Source organism: Arvicanthis niloticus, chromosome 4 (assembly GCF_011762505.2).
Source record: "Arvicanthis niloticus isolate mArvNil1 chromosome 4, mArvNil1.pat.X, whole genome shotgun sequence".
Classification (NCBI taxonomy): domain Eukaryota; kingdom Metazoa; phylum Chordata; class Mammalia; order Rodentia; family Muridae; genus Arvicanthis; species Arvicanthis niloticus.
The window spans coordinates 25,409,609-25,430,102 of record NC_047661.1 but is presented as its reverse complement, the minus strand read 5'-3'; the positions used below and the strand labels follow the sequence as shown (position 1 = coordinate 25,430,102).

At 43.0% G+C, this 20,494-nt stretch overlaps 1 protein-coding gene across 1 annotated transcript in view; it reads right to left on the bottom strand.

The window, feature by feature from the left end:
• The window catches only part of Intu (inturned planar cell polarity protein), a 59,927-nt gene extending 39,790 nt beyond the window's left edge, over window positions 1–20,137 (bottom strand). The window contains exons 1-2 of the mRNA XM_034499357.2: window positions 19,905–20,137; window positions 9,922–10,469 (exon numbers count right to left, since the gene is read on the bottom strand). Coding sequence (XP_034355248.1) covers window positions 9,922–10,469; window positions 19,905–20,050 — 694 coding nt within the window. The 5' untranslated portion in view covers window positions 20,051–20,137. The remainder of the gene's footprint in view (window positions 1–9,921; window positions 10,470–19,904) is intronic.
• Between the last annotated feature and the right edge of the window lie 357 nt (window positions 20,138–20,494).

The window sequence follows — 20,494 nt, the reverse complement described above, 5'->3', positions numbered from 1 at the left end:
ATAGTCAATCTCCCAACTCATCTCTTGTGCTGCCCAACACTGCACCAGAATTCACAGCAACCCATGAATATGAATATTTTTAGTCTTGGTATAACTGGGTGAGATATGTGAACCAAAAGGACAAATGGAAATTTTGTTAAGTATTAAACTTACTCAGACCCATAATTAAAAAAAAAAAATCCAGCTGAAATGTTAATTAAGCCCACGTGGTACATCTCAATGCTCTGTGATGTTTGCTGCCGTCACTCCCTGATGTCCACACACAGCTCTGACAGTGTCAATGTGGCCCGCTCATGTCAAGCAAAATCTTTCCCATGACTGTTCTCCAAATGCTTGTACTTATCCCATTTCAAAACCAAGATCACTATTAAGATGAAATTACTTTCAAACTATTGACTCAAAATATGGCTCTTACCCAAAAGAAATTAAGAGTCAATTTATCCTTGAGTTAAATGAGTGATCATAGCACAGGAAAAAAGAGATTCTGGGAGCCCCAAACATGTTCTTCTATGGAAGTGGTTACATGACTCAGAGTAAAAGGAATTTGTAAGTCAGCAGTGACCAAATTTACTGGTGAGGATCCCAGGTAGGTAGGCTAGCACACCATGGGAAGCTTCCATAAGTATTAGATGTTTTCTGGGAATACTCTGAACTGTGGGGTTGGTGGAAGCTCATGCTTTGCTAAGAATATACTTTAAAAGTCTTACCCGACTGTTAAAAGGCTGTGAGTGGGAAGTTATGTGAACCTAAAAGACAAACACTTCATGGGCGATGACCAGGGCTAACAACAGACTAAGATAACTTGAGTCTGTGTAGTGGTTTGAATAGGAATGACACCCATAGACTAATGTGTTTGATGCTTGGCCCACAGGGAGTGACACCACTAAGAGGTGTGTCCTTGTTGGAATAGGTGTGGCCTTGTTGGAGGAAGTGTGTCACTGTGGGGGTCCACCCAGTGTGGAAGAGACCCTCCTGCTGGCTGCCATGGATCAAGATGTAGACCTCTCAGCTCCTTTTCCAGCACCAAGTCTGCCTGGATAATGCCATGCTTCCTACTATGATGAAAATGGACTGAACCTCTGAAACTGTAAATCAGGCCAATTAAATGTTTTCCTTTATAAAAGTTGCCTTGGTCATGGTGTCTCTTCACAGCAATAAAACCCTAAGACAGGCTGCATCTGCAACACCCCAAATCTACTCAGTCATGAAATTCTAACCTGTCACTCGGCCTTGGGCCTTGTAGACTCTTCAGCCTAGGGTCAAGCTTTTTTCTTGGGACCTTCGGTTTACAAGAACATAATTAAAAAGTACTGTCAAAAACCCTGGTGATCTGTGTTAACATGAATATATCTAGGGTACTTTCTTGTAACTAAACTATAAGTCAAGCCTTGCTGTAAACCACTGCAGTAGAGAATCAAGGAAAGTTTAAGGAAGACTAACTCTCTACTCTCCGAGGGGAGCAATAAGCATGCATGTGAGTAAACACAACATGGCACACGCTTCTCCACAGGTTGCTCGGGTTTCTGCATGTCTTACGAATCAAGGCACTGGGCCCACATTCTGCTGTCTCTTCTAGAATATCTGTACAGTGAACAGCTTCAATGTCAAGACAAAATGTCTGTTTTGAGCATAGCTCAAGTCTACTTACTGTACAGTGACAAGGACACACACACTGTCTCTATGAAATACAAAATGTTAAAAAGAAAGCCTCTACTGTGGAAAGTTGAGAAGATGCTTGCATGAAATCTGTGGCCTACCAGTGCACAACTTTGCTCCGCAGGAGGTTAGAAGAGTACTGCAGAAACGCTCAGAACCGGCTCAGCACTCCAGCTACTGAACACTAAGTCTAGTGTTTACTATGTTCACATAGTAACATAGCAAGTGAAGAATAAACCAGTTTTATTACTTTAAGCCTCTCAGGTAGAAGAAATGTTTGTGCTGGTACATAGTTTATGGAATTGTAATTTTATTGGTTAAATGATATAATTTATAGTGTAAATAGCCATAGCTTGTTCGACATTTTTATGCTTTAAATATTTAAGACACTGACTTGTAAATGTCCCGATAAACATTTTCATCCTCATAGTTTTTCTTCCTCCATTTCTGTGTGTGTTATATGCACACATGTATGTTGGTCTGTGTACCCATGTGAACAAGAGGACAGAGGAAGGAATCAGATGTCCCGCTCGATCTCTCTGCTATACTCCCTTGTGACAGCTCAACTTGGAACCAGCAAACCCTTATGTCCTCCTGTCTCTGTCCCATACCAATGGGGTTAAAAGCATATGTGGGACCACCTCTGGATAAACAGACAGACAGACAGACAGACAGACAGACAGACAGACACACACACACACACACACACACACACACACACACACACGGATACTGGATATTTGAACTCAGGTGCTCATGTCCCCAACCACTCCCTGCTTTTCCCCCCATTCTGATCTGTGCTTAGCAAACTTTCTGTTAAGGGCCACACAGAAACAGTCCATGCTTTGGTGGATAAATGCTCTGTGTTCAATGCTCAGCTCTCGCCACCTGATCCATCTTGAACTCAGCCAGACAACAGATAAACAGATGAAGGCTGTGTACAATAATATTTTACTTGGGTTCTAAATACTATTCCTATGCTATAAATTATTTAACCCTTTTAGACAGGCTATATAGACACAGGTAGTAAGCTGATGTGGCCTGCCAGCTCTAATTTGCCTATCTGTTCTGGATGGTTTTTAAGATAAATGTTCAAAAATGAATTGATTGGTTTAAATAATACACTGCTGCAGTGATACTTGTATCTAAATTATATTTTGAATTGAGTAAATAAATAATTTCTTTTCCTCTTTTTTTTTTTTTTTTTTTCCATCAATGTGGAATAAACCCTTCGGTGCTGTCTCCGTCTACTGACGTAACCAACGCAGCAGGTCAGAGAGTCTCGAGTGGGAATCAGAATGCACAGATCCAGGTCCACTGGTGATGAGCAATTTGCCCCCAAGTAGTTGCTGTTAATGCCTCTGTTCACCTCTGCAGAAGGAAATAACTGCCCAGCGGCTTCCTAGAGAGGAAGCTCTGAAATTCTGTCCTTCCAACAAACACTGGGTTCCAGCCTCTTTCTGAGAGGAGAAGAGCGTGAAAAGGGAGCATGCTGGCAGAGAATGTGGCAGACACTGTCCATGAGGAAGTCAGGAAGGCACAAGGAATACAAATGGGGAAATAAAAACATATTCCGAAAAGGAACAGAAATGCATAGAGAACAATAAACTAGGTGTTCATAAAAATCCAAACCATCTTTAAAAAAAAAAAAACATTTCAAGTACTTCATTTATAAAAACAATTCAACAACAATGGAATGAAAAAAGTGTCTATATAAGATATACTATTAGCCAAGCGTGGTGGATATGCCTGTAATCACAGCACTTGAGGGCTGAGGCAGGAGGATTGGGTTTGAGATCAGCCTGTGCTATAGAATGAATTCTAGGTTACCCTGAGTTACACAGTGAGAATAGTCTCAGGAAAACTCCAGAACTAAATACAAAGAACAAACAATACAAGCAAGTCTACATGGCAGCCACATGGAACTTCTGTTTTCTCTCCTTTAAAAAAACGACACTTTTGTGTGTGTGTGTGTGTGGGGGGGGTTGGCAGTACACAAGCCACAGTATACACATGAAGGTCACAAGACAACATTTGGGTATTGGTCCTAACCTTCTGCTTTGCTTGAGACAGGGCCTCTTGTTCAGCACTGGCCCATGAGGCTCCAGGGATTCCTATCTCACCCTGCCCCCTCCTTGCATACGAGCACAAAGTCTGCCTATACATACTGTTGGATCTGGGTTTATGTGGGTGCTGGGGATCTGAACACGGGATCTCATGCAGCAGGAGCTTTAGTCGCTAAATCCCCTCCCTAGCCCAATAGGAATATTTCTCATAGTTTAAGATAAAGAAAAGATATAATATATTATATATATACATATATATATGTATACATATATATATATATATTACATATTATATATTATATATGAGACAGGGGAGAATAAACACACACACACACACACACACACACACACACACACACACACGGACATTTACTCCCATTCACACAAAGTTGAATAATAAGCTAAAGTAATTCTGTTTGAAGAAGGCTCAAGGCTGCCTGCTGCCTGATCTTGGGAATGCAGCAGAGCCTTCTGGGTACAGAAAATGGTTGATTTCCGACCAAAGGAGGCTGTTAAACAGGACAACACACATATCAAAATGACCAATGTACACTTATGAATGGATGTCATACCTCAAAAATATTTCTGAAAAGTGAGCACACATCTTCAAACATTTTAAAGGAAAATGTAAAAAACTACATGTGTAATAAAAAATAAATCTGTAGTTGAGGATGTAAGAAACTATACAACATAGAATAGAATTAAAATCTTTACTCTTTATCAGAAATAGTCTGCAGATGGGTAATCCGGAGAAGTAATATATGAATTGGGATTGATGGTGCATAAAATCCCAACATTTGGAAGGCAGAGGCAAGAGAATCAAAAGCTTGAGACTAGCATGTAGACTATATAGTGAAATATTTTCTCAAAAAGCAAATAAACATTATTTATAGCTAGCTAGCTAGATAATGTATGAGTTCCTTCTCCATTCTTAACCTTAAAAAAAAAAAGACGGTGGAAGTGAAACAGAAGAGAAAACACGTCCTATGAGCAGCTGGAACAGTTGAACAGCATGCACTGAATCATACCTTGTACTGGAAGCAGCACTCACTACTCAAACACTTGAGAAAGTTCAAGGAGGCACCACCAATGAAGGAGCCCAGAGTGTCGAAGACCCGCTGGAAGGACCTGCTCATCCCGCTCAGGATGGTAGGCAGTATGGGGGGTGTGTACAACAGTAAGGCCTTCGTCCAGGTGGAAATCAAGCTAGAGATGACTGACCACTACCTGGGTGAGTTCTCCAACACCTACACGTCCGTGAGCACAGCATCAGTGCTACATACTCCTCCTGCTCCATCCCCTTTGTATGAGGTGCTTTTGTGTCAACTTGAAACAAGCTAGAGACAGCATCCAGGAAGGCCTCAGTTGAGTAAATGCCCTGTATGATCCAGCTCAGTGATCAGTGGGGGAGGGCTCAGCCCGTGGTGGGTAGAGCCTTCCTGGGCTGCTGGTCCTGGATTCTATAAGAGAGAGCAGATGAACAAACCATGGTGAAGCACAACAGTAAACAGCATCCCTCCATGGCTTCCGTATCAGTTCCTGCTTCCAGGTTCCAGTCTTGTTTGACTTCCTTCAGTGATGGATGACAGTGTGGAAGTGTAAGCTGAATAAACTCTTTCTTCTCCAATTTGCTTTTAGTCATGGTGTTTCGTCAAAGCAAACAAAACCCCTAACTAGAACAAGTTGGCACTAGTATCATGGGGTATTGCTGTGACAGACCTGACCATGGTTTTAGAAGGATCCTGGAAGAACTTTGGAACTTTGGGCTAGAAGAACCATTGAGTGCTGTGATCTCAGCGGGATGTCCTTTAGGAGTTTGGAAGATGAATGTTGAGAGCAGCGCAGAAGATGAAGGCTTGGCTTATGGAGTTTCAGAGGGAAGTGGTGTCTACTCTATCAGGAGCAGGTCCTGAAGGCACAGGCAAGTTACATGAAGAAGTTCCCCAAATGTGTATGGTTTCCACTCCTGTTACAATTACAGTGCCACCTGCTGCCAAGTGTGTACCTATAGCCTGATGGGGTGTGTCTTATGATTGGTTGACTGAGGAAGAGAAGATTAGGACCTGGTTTATTGATATTTTTATATGCTATGCAGGCAGAAGAACAGTTGCAGCATTACAACCCCTTTCTGAAACAATCCTCAAACATAATGGCAAAGGGAAATTTTCGTAGTGGGCAAAACTTCAGACCGTACACATAGTATTGCAGTTTGCTTGGAAGGAGAAATGGCCAGATGTGCGACTTTTCACTGATTCCTGGGCTGTAGCCAAATGATTGGCTGGGTGGTCAGAGACTTGGAAAGATAACAATTGGAAAATTGGTGAAAGGAGGGTGGATACAGCTCTCCAAGTGGATGAAGAATATGAAGATACTTGTGTCCCATGCAAATGCTCATCAAAACAGTGACATCGATAGTCAAGTGGATGAGATGACCCATTCTGTGAATAGTAAGCTTCTTTCCCCAGCCATCGCTGTCATTGCTCAAAGGGCACATGAACACAGTGGCCATGGTGGCAGAGATGGGGTTAAGCATGGGCTCAACAGCATGGACTTCCAGTCACCAAGGCTGACCCGGCTACAGCTGCTGCTGAGTGTCAGATCTGCCAAGAGCAGAGACCAACACTGAGACCCAGATATGGTACCATTTCCCAGGGTGATCAGCCAGTGACGTGGTGGCAGGTTGAATACATTGGGTCACTTCCTCCATGGAAACAACAACTCTTCATCCTTACTGGAATAGATATGTATTCTGATTATGGATTTGCCTTTCCTGCTTCGGCTAAAACCACCATCTGTGGATACAGCACATTTTATCCACCATCATGATATTCCATGCAGTATTGCTTCTGACCAAGGAACTCATTTCACAGACAAAGAAGTACGATAGTGGGCCCATGATCATGAATCTGCTGGTGTTACCATGATCTGCACTAACCTGAAGCAGCTAGTCTGACAAAAGATAGAATGGCCTTTTGAAGACACATATTGTTAATCCAGATCTTGAGGGGAAAAGACACACTTTCAATCTGGGCCACACCTTCTTCTGGAAGTCTGAATAAGGACATGGATGACAGAAGCTTTTCTCTCTGACTGCTTGCCCTCACCTTGCCAGCACTAGCACTGAAGCCTGCTTCTACAGGATTCCAGCATGAGACACCCAGCCGTGTGGGGCTCAGCAACTACTAGATTCTTGGACTTTCCATCCGCAGCCATTGTTGGATTAGCTGGACGGCAGCCTGTAAGTCATCCCAATAAATTCCCCTTTTATATACTATATACAGAAATTCATTTCATAAGTTCTGTGACTCTAGAGAACCTGACTACAAGTAGCTACGGCCCAATAGATTCAAGTTTAGTCTCCAGAAAAATATCCAGTTATGATGACCAAAAATGAGTAACACTAAAGAAAGAAGCCCCGCAAACTACTAGGCAGCTTCCACCACGTACGTAAGAGAGTAAAGTCTGTTTGTTTGGGATGAAGATGCCAGCTGGGTACTGCTTTCAGCTGACAGCCAAACTTTAAGGAAATACTCAGAAAGAGAAAGGTATGGGAGCACCAGAAACTGGCACCACCCCCAAGAGCATCAAGTCTCCAAGGTCCAAGCACAGAAAATGCAGGCTGGGCTCTGTTGTTGTAAAAGGATTTACATCAGTGGTCTGACTGTCCTATTAACAGCAGGCACAGTTCTAACAGCTGTGAGCAGACAATCCACACTCACAAAGAGAGATGTTCACAGGCATATTGCTATAGTCGGTGGCTGTGCAGTGTCCTAAGTGTGGTTGTACTGAAATACTGAGACCAACAATCTGTTACTGACAGAGCTGAGATCTTGAGAAATCTCAAGTCATCAAATGCAGCAAGCATAGGAAAAAGATAGCTTTTTATTTGTTAAGGAAAATTTGAGTCAGGTTTTATGGCACATGTCTGTAATCCTAGCTTTTGGGATGTGGAGACAGGAGAGTCAGGAGATCAAGGCCAGCACTTGGGTACATATGTGAGGAACTCCGTAGTTTGCATGCGAAGCTAACTTAGTAACAGTTCATTCACTTGGAGTCTAATCTGAAAATTGGTAAAAAAACAAAATGAATTGAGACTTTGTAAGAGGTTTTATATAATTTCATACCTCCATTATTAGAGATGATGGATAAGTGTGTATAGGGGGAACACACACACACACACACACACACACACACACACACCACGAAACCGAACCCAATAAATCATACAAAAGACTGTTGACAGTTTAAAATAGTAGAGGAAAAAAATCTAAAGTTAAAAAAAACCAAAACGCCCCCAGAGCTAAAAAGAATCTCTGGCATGTATGCTTTCTACATGGAGAGATCATGTACCATAGCTTGGCAGCTGGCCCTCTCTCATGATCACAAGCGATCTGAAGGTTCTGAATCATGAATAGCAGCTTATTTTAGGGCACAATGCTTGGAGTTCACATACTGTCTCTGCATGGGGCTGCTCTTCCTGACGCTCCTCTATTCTGCATATACCAACACGAACATTCCGCATTAAATGTTCCCATCTTCAGCTCTCCCTTGAGTGTCTGGAAAGCCATTCCACATGCACTTGCATCCAGACCACACGTCTGGCACAAGCAGCAATGATGATGGGATGGCACTATTGTGTCGTTACATACTATTGTGTCTTTATATACTGTCATGCACTCTACAAGCAGTCAGTAAGTTTGCTGGCTTCCTCAAGAGAGGAGGCTTTCATAAGTTAAAAGCTCCTGGAACTGCATCAGTGAGAATGAACACCAGTGCAGACAAAGGAAACATTGGAAGGTAAATTCTTTCCCCAGAATTCAGTATTCTACCTTTCTTATGTGGCTTTTTTTTCCCCATGTGAATGTGAGCATGTGTGCGTGCGCTCACGTGTGTGTGTGTGTGTGTGTGTGTATGAGCATGTGTGTGTGTTGGGGGGTGTTGTTCCTATGTATATGCAGAGGCCAGAACAAGGAGTTCATCCTCTGCCTTCCTGCCCTGAGACAGGGTCTCCCACTGGATCGGATGCTTGCTTCGTTGGCTAGACCACACCTCACTGTACAATGTGGAGATGCATTTTGGAGCCCATGCTCTGACAGATACCCTTCAGACTGTCTGTCACACTGTGACATTGCCTATTTCTGATGTATTACGTGAACTCCCTTACATAGGTTGTTATATTGTCATTTGCTTGCCTGGCGCTTAGCAGGTGCTCAGATGTGTTCTGTATCAATAAACAAATGATGAAATCTGGACTTCAGGTCAGACACATTTTAAAATGTTTTTAAAATTCCTGCTTAAGCCGGGTCCACTGAGAAGACTGGCACCTTTTAGGATGATTAAAGTTTGAAGTTTTGTTAAGAATTTGTTTTCAGAGCCAGAGAGATTCTCAGTAGGTAAAGGCATTTGGCAACAAGCTTGGTGGGTTGAGGTTCTAGAAGCCACTCCAATAGGTTGTCCCCTGACTGAGGTTCTAGAAGCCACTCTAATAGGTTGTCCCCTGACCTCCACACATGTCCAGGAGCATGAACTCAGACACAGATAAATAAATAACTGCAAGAAAGAATATATTTTCACATTTGATTATATCTTATCTTTATAAAATAGAATAAAGTTGCTAACTAGCTCATACATTATATCACATAGCTTAAAATCAGCACTGCAAAAATACTTGCTATGTTCAAAATAACTTGTATTTTTTTTCTGCTCAAAACTGGTGGGATAACTTAGACAAGTGCCTTTACAAAGGAACTTATGTATAAAAGCACTGTCCTTGAGAGGGTCAACTAAAACAGTCTACAGCCGCTCCAAGAACTTGGTGTCCTCAAGTGCAAACATACAATTTAAAAGTATTTTTATTCATAAATTACATATTTTGTATCATGTTATTGGATACAGCTGTTACAGCCTAAATGACCACTGTATAATCAACTTACTTTCTTCGTGTAGCAAACATAACCAAGATGAAATAAAATTATATTATTCAAAACTTGAAGACTGGCTAGATTGCTTGCCAGTCTGAACCAGCGGCATGTGTCTTTGGTACCTGGAAGCAGTTCTTTTAAAACCAGGGCATGTGGGACACCATAGTACTAACTTTACTTGGAGACTGAAAATTCTGTCTTCTATCCCATGGCTCACAGGCTCCACTCTTAACCAGGTATCTCTGTAAACAAGGACTAGAGCTGGCTGCAGCACTTACCAACCAGTACCTGACCACTCTTCATAGCAGAGCCTCCTGGCAACAGGCCATGCACCACGAGCCTCTCTCCATCTGCCTGCTTCCCGCTCCTTCTCCAGCTCCACTTGGTCTGGTGGATGATTCCCACCAGCACTTCCAGGAGTCTGACCTGTTCCCTGGCTTTGATGGCCGTTAGCTTTTTGGGGTTGATATAGATGGTCACATCCTTGAACCGCTGCTGCACGGTGACTCCGGTCTTCTGGGTGGACTGATGCTTCAGAATGGACACAGGCCCATTGTTATTGCTGTTCTTCTTGTGGTGACGCTTAGGTAAAAGGCTCTTGCTTTTCAAGATCTTGGTGAAGCGCCTGAGCTTGGGCTCACACTTCTTTCTTTCTTTGGAATCGTCCTCTTCAATGATGACCTCCTTCTCGCTGAACCTGACGTGGTTCACAGGGTTCCCAGTCTGGGACTCTGGAAGGAGGCTCTCTTCCTCATCCTCACTCAGCTCCAGGTAGAAGAGTTCTCCATTCTTCTGCACACTGTCCAGCCACTCAGGCTCCAGATCACTGTGGAAGAGAGAAAAGGCCACCTGAATGGTCATCCAAGGTGAGAAAGACAGCTTCACCTTCCTGTGTAGGAGGGGCAGCAGCCTTGACAGCAGAGATGAATGTGGGTGGTGGGGTGTGGAGTTCTAAAGACTGGGGAGAGGGAAGCAAAAGGGCAGAGTGATACCAAAGAAAACAATGAAGGGGGGAGGGGTGGAGAACTTTTTAAATAATGTATAAGGTATTTTAAAAAGTAAAACTAATTCAGGCTCAAACCTATAATTCTAGCACTTAGGAGACTAAGGCAGGGGGACTGCCATGAATTAATTCAAGGCCAACCTGGGCTACACAGTGAGTTCCAGGCTACAGAGTGAGGCTGTCTTGAAAGACAAAAATAAAGCAAAACCACAACCCCAACACTGCTTCAGAGTCTGGGAAGATGCTTGCTGCATTCAGAGGTGGGAGAGTACTTGCCACAGAACCATGAAGAAGTGGGTTCAGATCCCGAGCACAGGCAGGAAAGCCAGGCTGAGGGAGTAAGCTATAGAGCAGTGACCTCTGAACTGATATGTTCCCTCTAGGAGGGAAGGGGAGGCTCACAAGATTTCTATCTCACCGGAGATAAAGAAAATGCCACATGTCTGGGGAAGTAAAAACCTGAAAACTCTAGAAGGCCCAGATTTACAGAAAAGGCAGGAGCTGCTGGGGAGGGACCCTCAGCAGCAGCTGCAGAGAGCAGACACTTGGGCATGTGGAACCACCCACAAGCTGTACAGAGGGTTCTAAGGCTTTGAAGCTTCACGAGTGCTGGGGTGACATACTTGCTTTTGAGTTGTCCCTGCCCCTTGTAATCAACCCCTTCCTAAGTCCTGTTAGTGACCCCAACAAAACCTCACTGATTCACCAAGTCACATGCTGCTGTCCAGTCTACCATGGGTTCCCCTTCTGGGGTGAGTAGAGATGTACATGTGTGTCTTCTCAGAAAAATGCCTCACACGACAACATGGTAGCACATATCTAAGTCAAAGGGTAAGCTCCAGGCTCGGTGAAAGACACTGACTCACAAAATAAGGTAGAATACAATAAAGGACAATACCATCATTAACCTCTAGCCTCCCCTGTGCAAATCCGTGCACACCCACATTCACAAACGTCCAAATTCTCTCTCTCTCTCTCCCCCTCTCTCTCATACCACAAATCACAAATCCATCCCCTGTGTAGTTATAGCTCACTTTGGATATCTCAGAATTCACATTAGCGACTAGAAGTGTGATCACCTGCATAGTAGCCAGGTGTGTGGAAAACGGCCTATTTGCACAGTGAGTACTTAGGACGGCTTCGGGCTACAATGAGGCTAAGCATCATGTACTTTGTCCAGATAACAATTTTCAGAAAAAGCAGCAGTAACTGCTGCTTTTTTCATAACTGCAACCATGGCTGAATCAAACCATCTATAATCATAGTTCATAATGAGCCTAGCTGTAACCTATAATTTCTGCACAGCTCCTCATTAGCAGTAATAGTAAGAAAAGTAAAGCCAACACTTTACATAACTCATCCTGCGGCCATAGAAGAGCACAGAAGGGAAGCTGACTATTAAAAACCCAAATTATGGCCATTAAAACTATTGAAACAGCATTAAAGCGCAAAAACATCCATACTGGGCAATAACTGATCACACTCCATCCTGTTTGGAGTTATAGTCTGCCTTCTGAGCTGTCATTCTGTAAAGTGACAATTGTTTCCTTGTAAAGCTCCATGAGAAAGGGGTTCTCAACCTTCTAGTACCGGGGCCCTTTAATACAGTTCCTCATGCTGTGAGTCCTCGCCTCAGCCATAAAATTATTTCCATTGTTACTTCATAACTGTAATGTTGCTACTGTTATGAATTATAATGTAAATATTTGTGATTTTCAATGGTTTTTTCAGTGACCCCTGTGATAGGGTCATAAGCCACAGGTTGAGAGCGGCCATGTAATCTGTGTTCTAATCATTCAACCAAATAGAAAAGTCTTCTCTGCTTTCTTAAGTATTTATTAGCAACTCTGGTTCTCTAACTTAAATTTTTGTCAAACACTGATTTCTGAATACCATAAAAATGAGTCCCCAAAATACAATATCCTATTATTGCCCATATGTAGTTGCAGACACATACTTGCAAATACACACAATGCTGTGATAAACAAAACAAAATCAAGGTTAAAAAATAAGTATCTTTGCTTTGTGAGGAAGAGAAGCTGAGAGAGAACCCAGGATGATGCATGTGGTAGGTACAAGACAGAGGCATAAAGGATAAATGGCAGGAGAGGGTTGGGGAGCAAAAGAAAAGGAGGACTTCACAATTGGTGGGCACAGAACAGGGTACAGGGCAGACACCGTCTTTACACAGAGATGGATGCTAGGAGACCAGGCATGGGCTAAGAAACTGTCACAAACCACAGGAGATTAAGACGAACTGATGACGGGTGGCAACATGATATGCCGGGTGGAATCCTGGAACCAAAACAGACCGTAATAGACGAGTGGTAACATCCAAACCAAGTGTGGAGTCAGCTCAGAGCACCGTTAACTTCTCCTGGTGAGCGACTAACAACTGTGCAGGATGTTTATGTCAGAGCACAGCAGCACCTTTGCATCTTTCTGTAAGTCAAAGCTTAAGTCAAATTTTAAAAAAATTCTTTTAGAAAAGGAATGAAGTCTAGCTGTTTCAATTCACATTTTTGTAGCACATGGATCTCAAGAGTCAGCAGTAGTGTACTTTTAACACCTCTGAGACTCCATGGTACAAGCCAGGAAGTTCTCACTGTGTAATGTTTTCCGTGAAAGTCACCGCTGTTTATTTTCCTTTTTTTCTAATCAGAAACAGCCTCAGGTTTACAAGCTGCTTACAGGTCTGAAGGTGCTTTGATTGGTTTCCAAGACCCTCGGTGATAATGTCTCCGGGAGCAGCATCCTGCCCAGGGGAAGAGTTGCCAATGTGGAAATCAGCACATTTACTTACAGTTGTACCATAATATGTCAAAGGAAAAGGACATATTAGTAGCAAGATAATGTTAGTAGCTCTCAACTCTTAAATGTGTTCTAAAATCCTTAGGTTCATAGGAAACCTTTTACTTTCCCTTTCTGAAAGTTATATCACTCTCTTAGGTCTTCATTTGCATTAATGCCAGAATTATTTTTTTTGTTTCATTGGAAACAGCATGACAATTTCCTCAACCACTGCAAGAGCCACACAGTAGCCTGACCATCACACTTCCTCATTTAAGGAAAACAGACATTTGCACCACCCCCAAGTAATCACATCCTCCTCCTCCTCTTGAAAAAAGTACAATGCATTTTACCAAAGTGGTCACCAAATAGTTATGTGACACTAACAGGTATAACAGTAGGATAATTTTAGGCACAGAAAAAAAAACTACACACAGCAGAAAACGAAACAGTGATGGGGTGATATGGGGTGATGGCTAATCTCAGTTGTCAGCTTGATGCGGGTCAGTCTTAGATTCAGTCTGTTGCTGTGATAAAGCACCCTGACAAAAAACAACATAGGGGGATAAAGGTCACAGTTCCAGAGGGACAGAGTCCATCAGACAGGATGCCATGGCAACAGGAAGGAAGGCATGGAGGCAGGAGCAGGGAGCTGGTTGATCATACTTCATTTGCACACAGGAAGCAGAGAGAGAACAGCAAACAGGGTCATGCCATAAACCCTCAGGATCCCACCTCAAATGATGTACTTCCTCTAGCAGGGCTCCATTTCCTAAAGGTTCTCTGACCACCCCAGACAGCATCACCAGCAGGGCATCAAGTGTTTAAAGCTATGAGCCTGTAGGGGACATTTCATATACAAAACACAACAGGAACTAGAATCATATAGGGGACAAGTCTCTGTCATGGCTGTGACTGACTATATTGGACTAGCCTCTGGGCATGCCTCTGAGTAACTGTCTACTGTAAATGTGGGTGGCCCCATGCCATGAACTGGGGTCTAGGACTGAACAAATCGGAGGAAGTCAGATGAACATTCACTGATCTCTGATCCTTGGCCCTGTGTGCAATGAGCCCAGCTGCCCCAAGTGTGTGCTACAGTGACTTCCTGTTTATGACGGACTACACCTTCAAACTATAAACCAAACACACCCTTCCTTCTTTATGGTATCAGGTATACTGTGGCCTGATGCTCTACTAGCCTCAGTCACCATGGGAACAACAGAAACCATGTCAGAGAAAGCATGTGAGAGAAGACAGAGGGAGCGGCTGAACCCACGACTAAGTACTCACAACATGTAGTCTAATTTCTGTACCAGAACTGCAGCTATGCTCCTAAGGATCCCATTGTCACCGCTCACCCTGCAGCCGACGGGCACACCTATATATTGCTAAATTAGATTATAACCCAATATGGGCAGAATAAAAATCATAGATCAGCCGCACATGTATGCTAGGCTTTATTGCACTTTTATTCTTTATCATTATGGCAGGAAGCATGTCAGAGTACAGGCAGACATGGTGCTGGAGAAGGAACTGAGGGTTCTACATCTGGATCTGAAGGCAGCAGAAGGAAACTGGGCTACACTGGGTGTAGCTTGAGCATAAAGGAACTCAAAGCCCACCTCACACTGACATATTTCCTCCAACAAGGCCACACCTCCTAACAGTGCCCCTCTCTATGGGCCAAGAATTCAAACACACTAGGCTATATGGGCCATTTCTTTTCAACCCACCACAGAATCTCAGCACCATAAGGAATAAACAGGAGAATTACTGGAGTTTCTTGACTGTCAGCCTACCTCCAGGTTCAGTGAGAGACCCTTTCTGATAGGTGAGGACAGCAAACATCCACCACTGGTCTCAATGAGTACACGGGCACGCACGCACACACACACACACACACACACACACACACACACACACACACATATATACATATATATATATATATGTATATATATATATATATATTACACACCTAACAAAGATGAGCTAAGCCAGGAAAAGAACTTTCAAAGCTATCTAAGGAACCTAAAGATGGGGAGCCACTGAGCTTTTGAGAAGAACAGGAAACATGATTTAGAACTGTGTTGTCTTTTAAAGATTTATTTTAAATACTTTTATTAATTCTTTGATAATTTCACATAACTGTATTTTGATCATATTCACCCAACTTCTCCCACTAACAACTTCCAGATTCACCCCCACCTACAACTTTGTCTTATTATTATTTAAAGAATTCATCAAGACCAGTAGTGCTACTACACATTCCTGGATATGGGGTGACATACTGAAGCATAGTACACTTATTAGGAACCACACCCTTTCTCAGAAACCACCAACCGTCCATAGTACCTCAGTTAAAGGTAGGAATTCATGAACCTCTTCCCCTCCAGACTGGAACGTTAACTTGCTTGATCTTATGGATCTTAGTGACAAATCTTAAATCCGTGTGCTTAATTTGGAGTGACCATAGAATCCAGAAAACCAGAAAGAGGTCATTGATGGGGAGGAGAATTTGTGTGTTTGTGTGTGTGTTCTTGTGTACTAGAAATCCAGGTCTTCCCCTAAAACAGTACATGCTATGCTCTTAATTATTGAACCATTTCTTCAATCTTTTTTGTTATTGTTTTTGGTTTTTAAGATAGGGTCTCCCTGGGTAGCCCAGATATCCTGGGACTCTCTTTGTAGACCAGGCTGGCCTCAAACTCACAGAGATCCTCCTATCTCTGCCTTTTAAGTTCGGAAATCAAAGTGTGCACCATCATACCTGGCTCATCTCTCCAGTTTTTAGAACTGTGTTTGAGAAAGTAAGTTCTTGCAGCCAAATGACTGGAAATAGAGGCAGAGTATCTGGATCTGTTAGAGGTGAGGCCCATGGAGTGTGTGAGAGAGGAGAGGCAAGCCCCTGCAGTGAGGCAGTGTGGAGAGGGGAGAGCCCAGGGTGTGAGCACAACAACCAAGTCTAAAGATGTAAACCAAGATGGTGGAGAGAGGATGAAGAAAGGAAAGGAAGAGAATTCCCTTTAACACACTGAACTACCAGTGGTGTGAGGTGGCAGCTGGGAATTACCCTTCTTAGCATTGGCCCACTTCCATGTTCCTTTCTGTATTAAACTACATGAGTTTATAAAAGAACTAATTAAAAGAAAAGCCAGGGTTCAGAACAGGAGAAAATATGGCACCATGAATATGATCCCATAAGTCACTCAAGTCACTCATGTCCATGTCAAAACCCAAGAAAAAGGTAAATACTTATCTGGATGGGCAATGAATGGAATCCTATTCAGAGGGTGCGGGGGGGGGGGGGAGGGGGAGAGAACTACTATAGTAACAAAATAAAAAAGATAAAACAGAGACTAAACGGCGTTTTTTGTTTTTGTTTTTTTTCAAAACTCTGGAAAATACAAAGCCACCTGCAGTGGCAGAAAGCGAGTGGTCACAGGGAGAGAGGGAATGCATGGTCTCAGACACGTGGAGAAACATCTGGGTGAGATACAGTGTGCTAGGCTGATGGATGGAAGTGCAGGTTTCCACATATGCCTCCATAAACTGACTGAAAGCCTCAGGCATGTCAAGGCAGTATTTCCTTTCTTCTCTAGCCAACTTTAGTTTAAATAGAAGTTTCTCAGCTAGAATCTATTTTACAGCCACCCCTCTTCTTGCCCCTCAGTCCTAGTTATAAAACTAACAATGACAGGGAAAAAAAACACTTAAAAAATTAAAAATCGATATCATTAAATTGATAATCAATGTAGTGTCAATGAACTGGTAACTGCACACAAGGAAATGCCTGGTTTATTATCTTAGTCCTGAAGCAATCAGTGAATCCCTTAACTCAGTTCTCTCGCCAGTTTTGTCTCTGAAGCCCATGTACCAGGTTTAGACATAACGGTATCTCCCATCTAAAACTTCCCTCTAAAACAAGCCAAAAATAAATCTACTAAGAGAATGACCCAGGGACAGAGAAATGCCTCAGCAAGTCAGGGCATTTGCTGTTGTATGACCTGTATGTGATGCCCTGAACCCACATGGTAGGGAGGAGAGAATAAACTCTTCCAAGTTGTCTTCTGACCTCCAAACTTTTGTTATGGCAACTGTAAGCAAGCACATATACACATGTGCACACATACACACATACATGTAAATATACACACAGACTCATATAGGCACACATTAAACATTTTTAAAACCTTACCAGAATGTTATCCTAAGGCAATTTCATCTCAAAAATAATAAACTTACTAACACGATCATATGCAGGACAAACTACATTTTGATTACAAACATGCATGAAATAATAACTTGCAAAAAAAGAAGACTCAGTAACAAGAATCTTGAAAGTCCAGGATATGGAATATGCCTTTCTCTCTACACTTCATGGAGATCACAGGGGTAACAGGCAATTCGCATATCTCTGATTTGAAAGGTTCAGATTCAGTCCGAAGCCTTCCACCAGAGTGGTTCTTCCCAAAGCGGGATGACCCAGCTTGCACTGTAACTGTAGCTTATGGTAGTAAATATCTAATATTATAACAAAATATTTGAACAAAACTTTCCCAAGGCAGGTCCGCAATCTCCCCTTCAAGTTACACATACCAATGAGAAACAGACCAAAAAAAAAAAAAAAAAAAATCTGAATTTTCGAAGGAAACAACCAACCAGCTGAACACTTTGCAATAAGGGTGTATTATCAGGACAAGAACACGTCAATATTTGGAGTGATTGGTAAATGACTGATAAAGACATAGACACATGTATTCTAGGCCATGAAATACAGGTTTTCCTACAAGCTTCTCAAGAAAATGCCACTGGATGCTGGATGCTCTGTCAGGAGTTAGGTTGGTGTTTCTGTGTCCATGGTAACAGTACAAATCATTTCTAGAATAAAAGTGTGTGACTAAGACGTGGAGAAATCAAGCATGAGAACCTCAGTCTAAGGCTTCCATAGCACAATAATGTTCTGTAATGTCCATTTCCCTCCAGGAAACTGGTGAAACAGCCATGTCCTGGTTAGCACTAGCTGTCAACTTGATACAACCTAGAATTAGCTAGGAAGACAATCTCAATTGAGGAAGTGCCCTAAGTCAGATGGATCTGTGGGCATATAAGGGATTGTCTTGATTGATAATTGGTGTAGGTCCCAAGCCACTGTGGTCCTGAAACTACTTAAAAAAGCCAGCTGGGCTTAAGCTTGCCTGTCTGCCAGCCTGCATTGCCCTCCATGTTTTCTGCCTTGCAGCTTTGGCTGTGAAGTGAGTCCTCTGATTGGAAGTACTGCTATGTAGAATGGCAAAGCAGGCCTGCTTCAAGATCCTGCCTTGAAGTCCTTCACTCATAATGGACCCTGACCTGGGATCTAAGTTGCCTTTGCTCATAATTTCTTATTACAGCAGTGGACGTGAATCTAGAATAAACGACAAATTTTTACATCATTTTTTAAGATGACAACAACAGCTTACAAAGTTGATATTCTTACATCTGTTCAAAGTTTTAAGAATACAATCCCTCTGTAGTAAGCTTCTAGAGTGCATTTAAGCAGGGTTTTCCCTTACTTTTAGTGACAAAACCAAAGAACATGTTACATACTGTTGGTTGAAGATGGTCACAATTATTCATAACTGCTAGTTCTAACTGCACATAAAATGTTCTCCTAAATCTATGGATGGCCTTTGGGTACACAGTGGCCTGAACCCTTTCACTGGCAATCATTCACTGTAAGTTACCAGTAGCTTTTCCAAGAAGTCCTTAATCCATAGCAACAGGGATAGATTCCTTAAGAATTGAAATATTGTGACTTGAAATAACTCATTTATAGTATTACCAATGATTCTGGCTTGAAATAAAAAACTCTGGGGCTCAATAGAAAAATACAGCATGAATATCCTAAAGCCAGAGAAGATGTCTTGATAGTGAGGCTCCTCTTTCTGCTATCATTTCCACAAGAGAGAGAGAAAAAAAATCTCCTCAATATAAAATAGTTGCCTTATAAAGTGTGTGTATGGTATCTTTCCCCAGTAAATACTTAGGAGTCTGAGGGTGCAGAGGGGCTTCATAGGTTAGGTGCCTTTGCTGCTCTTGGAGAAGACTGGAGTTCAGTTCCAGGCACCAACAAGGTGGCTCACAACCCAGGAAACTCTAGTTCCAGGGATCCAATGCCCTCTGCTGGCCTCTGTGGGCACCTGCACTCATGTGCAGATACCCACACAAAGACACACAGATACATATAATAAAAAAATAGTAAGAATAAATGTTAAAGAATGCTCTGGAGTCTAAGACACAGGTGACGTAAGAAGGTAGTGCTACAGGGTAAGGTTCAGGAGCACCAAAGAGATCCTTCACCGGCACAGAATCCATCAGAAGGCAGGGACTCTCTTATCCAGAAACCGCAGCAAGCGGGCCAGCGCCCCGCTCCCCGTGCGTGCGTGCTCAGGACACAGGACCCGCAATCTCCTGGAGCCTTACGTGTCACTGCCGGCTGAGGAGTAGGAGCCCAAGCTGCTGGCCCCGGCGTCGGAGTCGCCTTCCTCCTCTTCCTCTTCCTGTGAGGACAGGTCTTCAGGGAGCTCGGGCGGGCGCCCACGCGAGTCTCCCCTCGCAGGGTCCGCCATCCTCTCTGTCGCGAGAGCTCCTGGGGAAAAACTCAGACTCCAGAGCCCGCCAGCCCCGCCTCCAGCAGCGCCGCCATTTTGCCAGGCCGGGCCACGTGACCCCGGTACTCAGCTGCGATTGGCTGGGGCGCAGGTTGCCTGGGAGATGGGGAAGCTTCCCGGTGCAGACGCGGAGTATTTTTTTGAGAGGCTGTGCAGACTTCGCTATTTGGCATTTCCCTACGCTCTTCCACGCAACGAGTCAGGCAGAGATTTTTTTCCCTTTTCCTTTTTTTCCCGTATTGACAGTTTGTACACTGTCTTGTTTTCTTTTTTCTATTATGTTTTAAAATCGTGATCCAAAAGGATAGGTTCCATTTGGCTAGTTTTTTATTTGTTTTATTTTGACAAACAGTGGTAAAGACCCTCTGCATCCATGCACCTCTAGGTGCTAATGCAAATCCC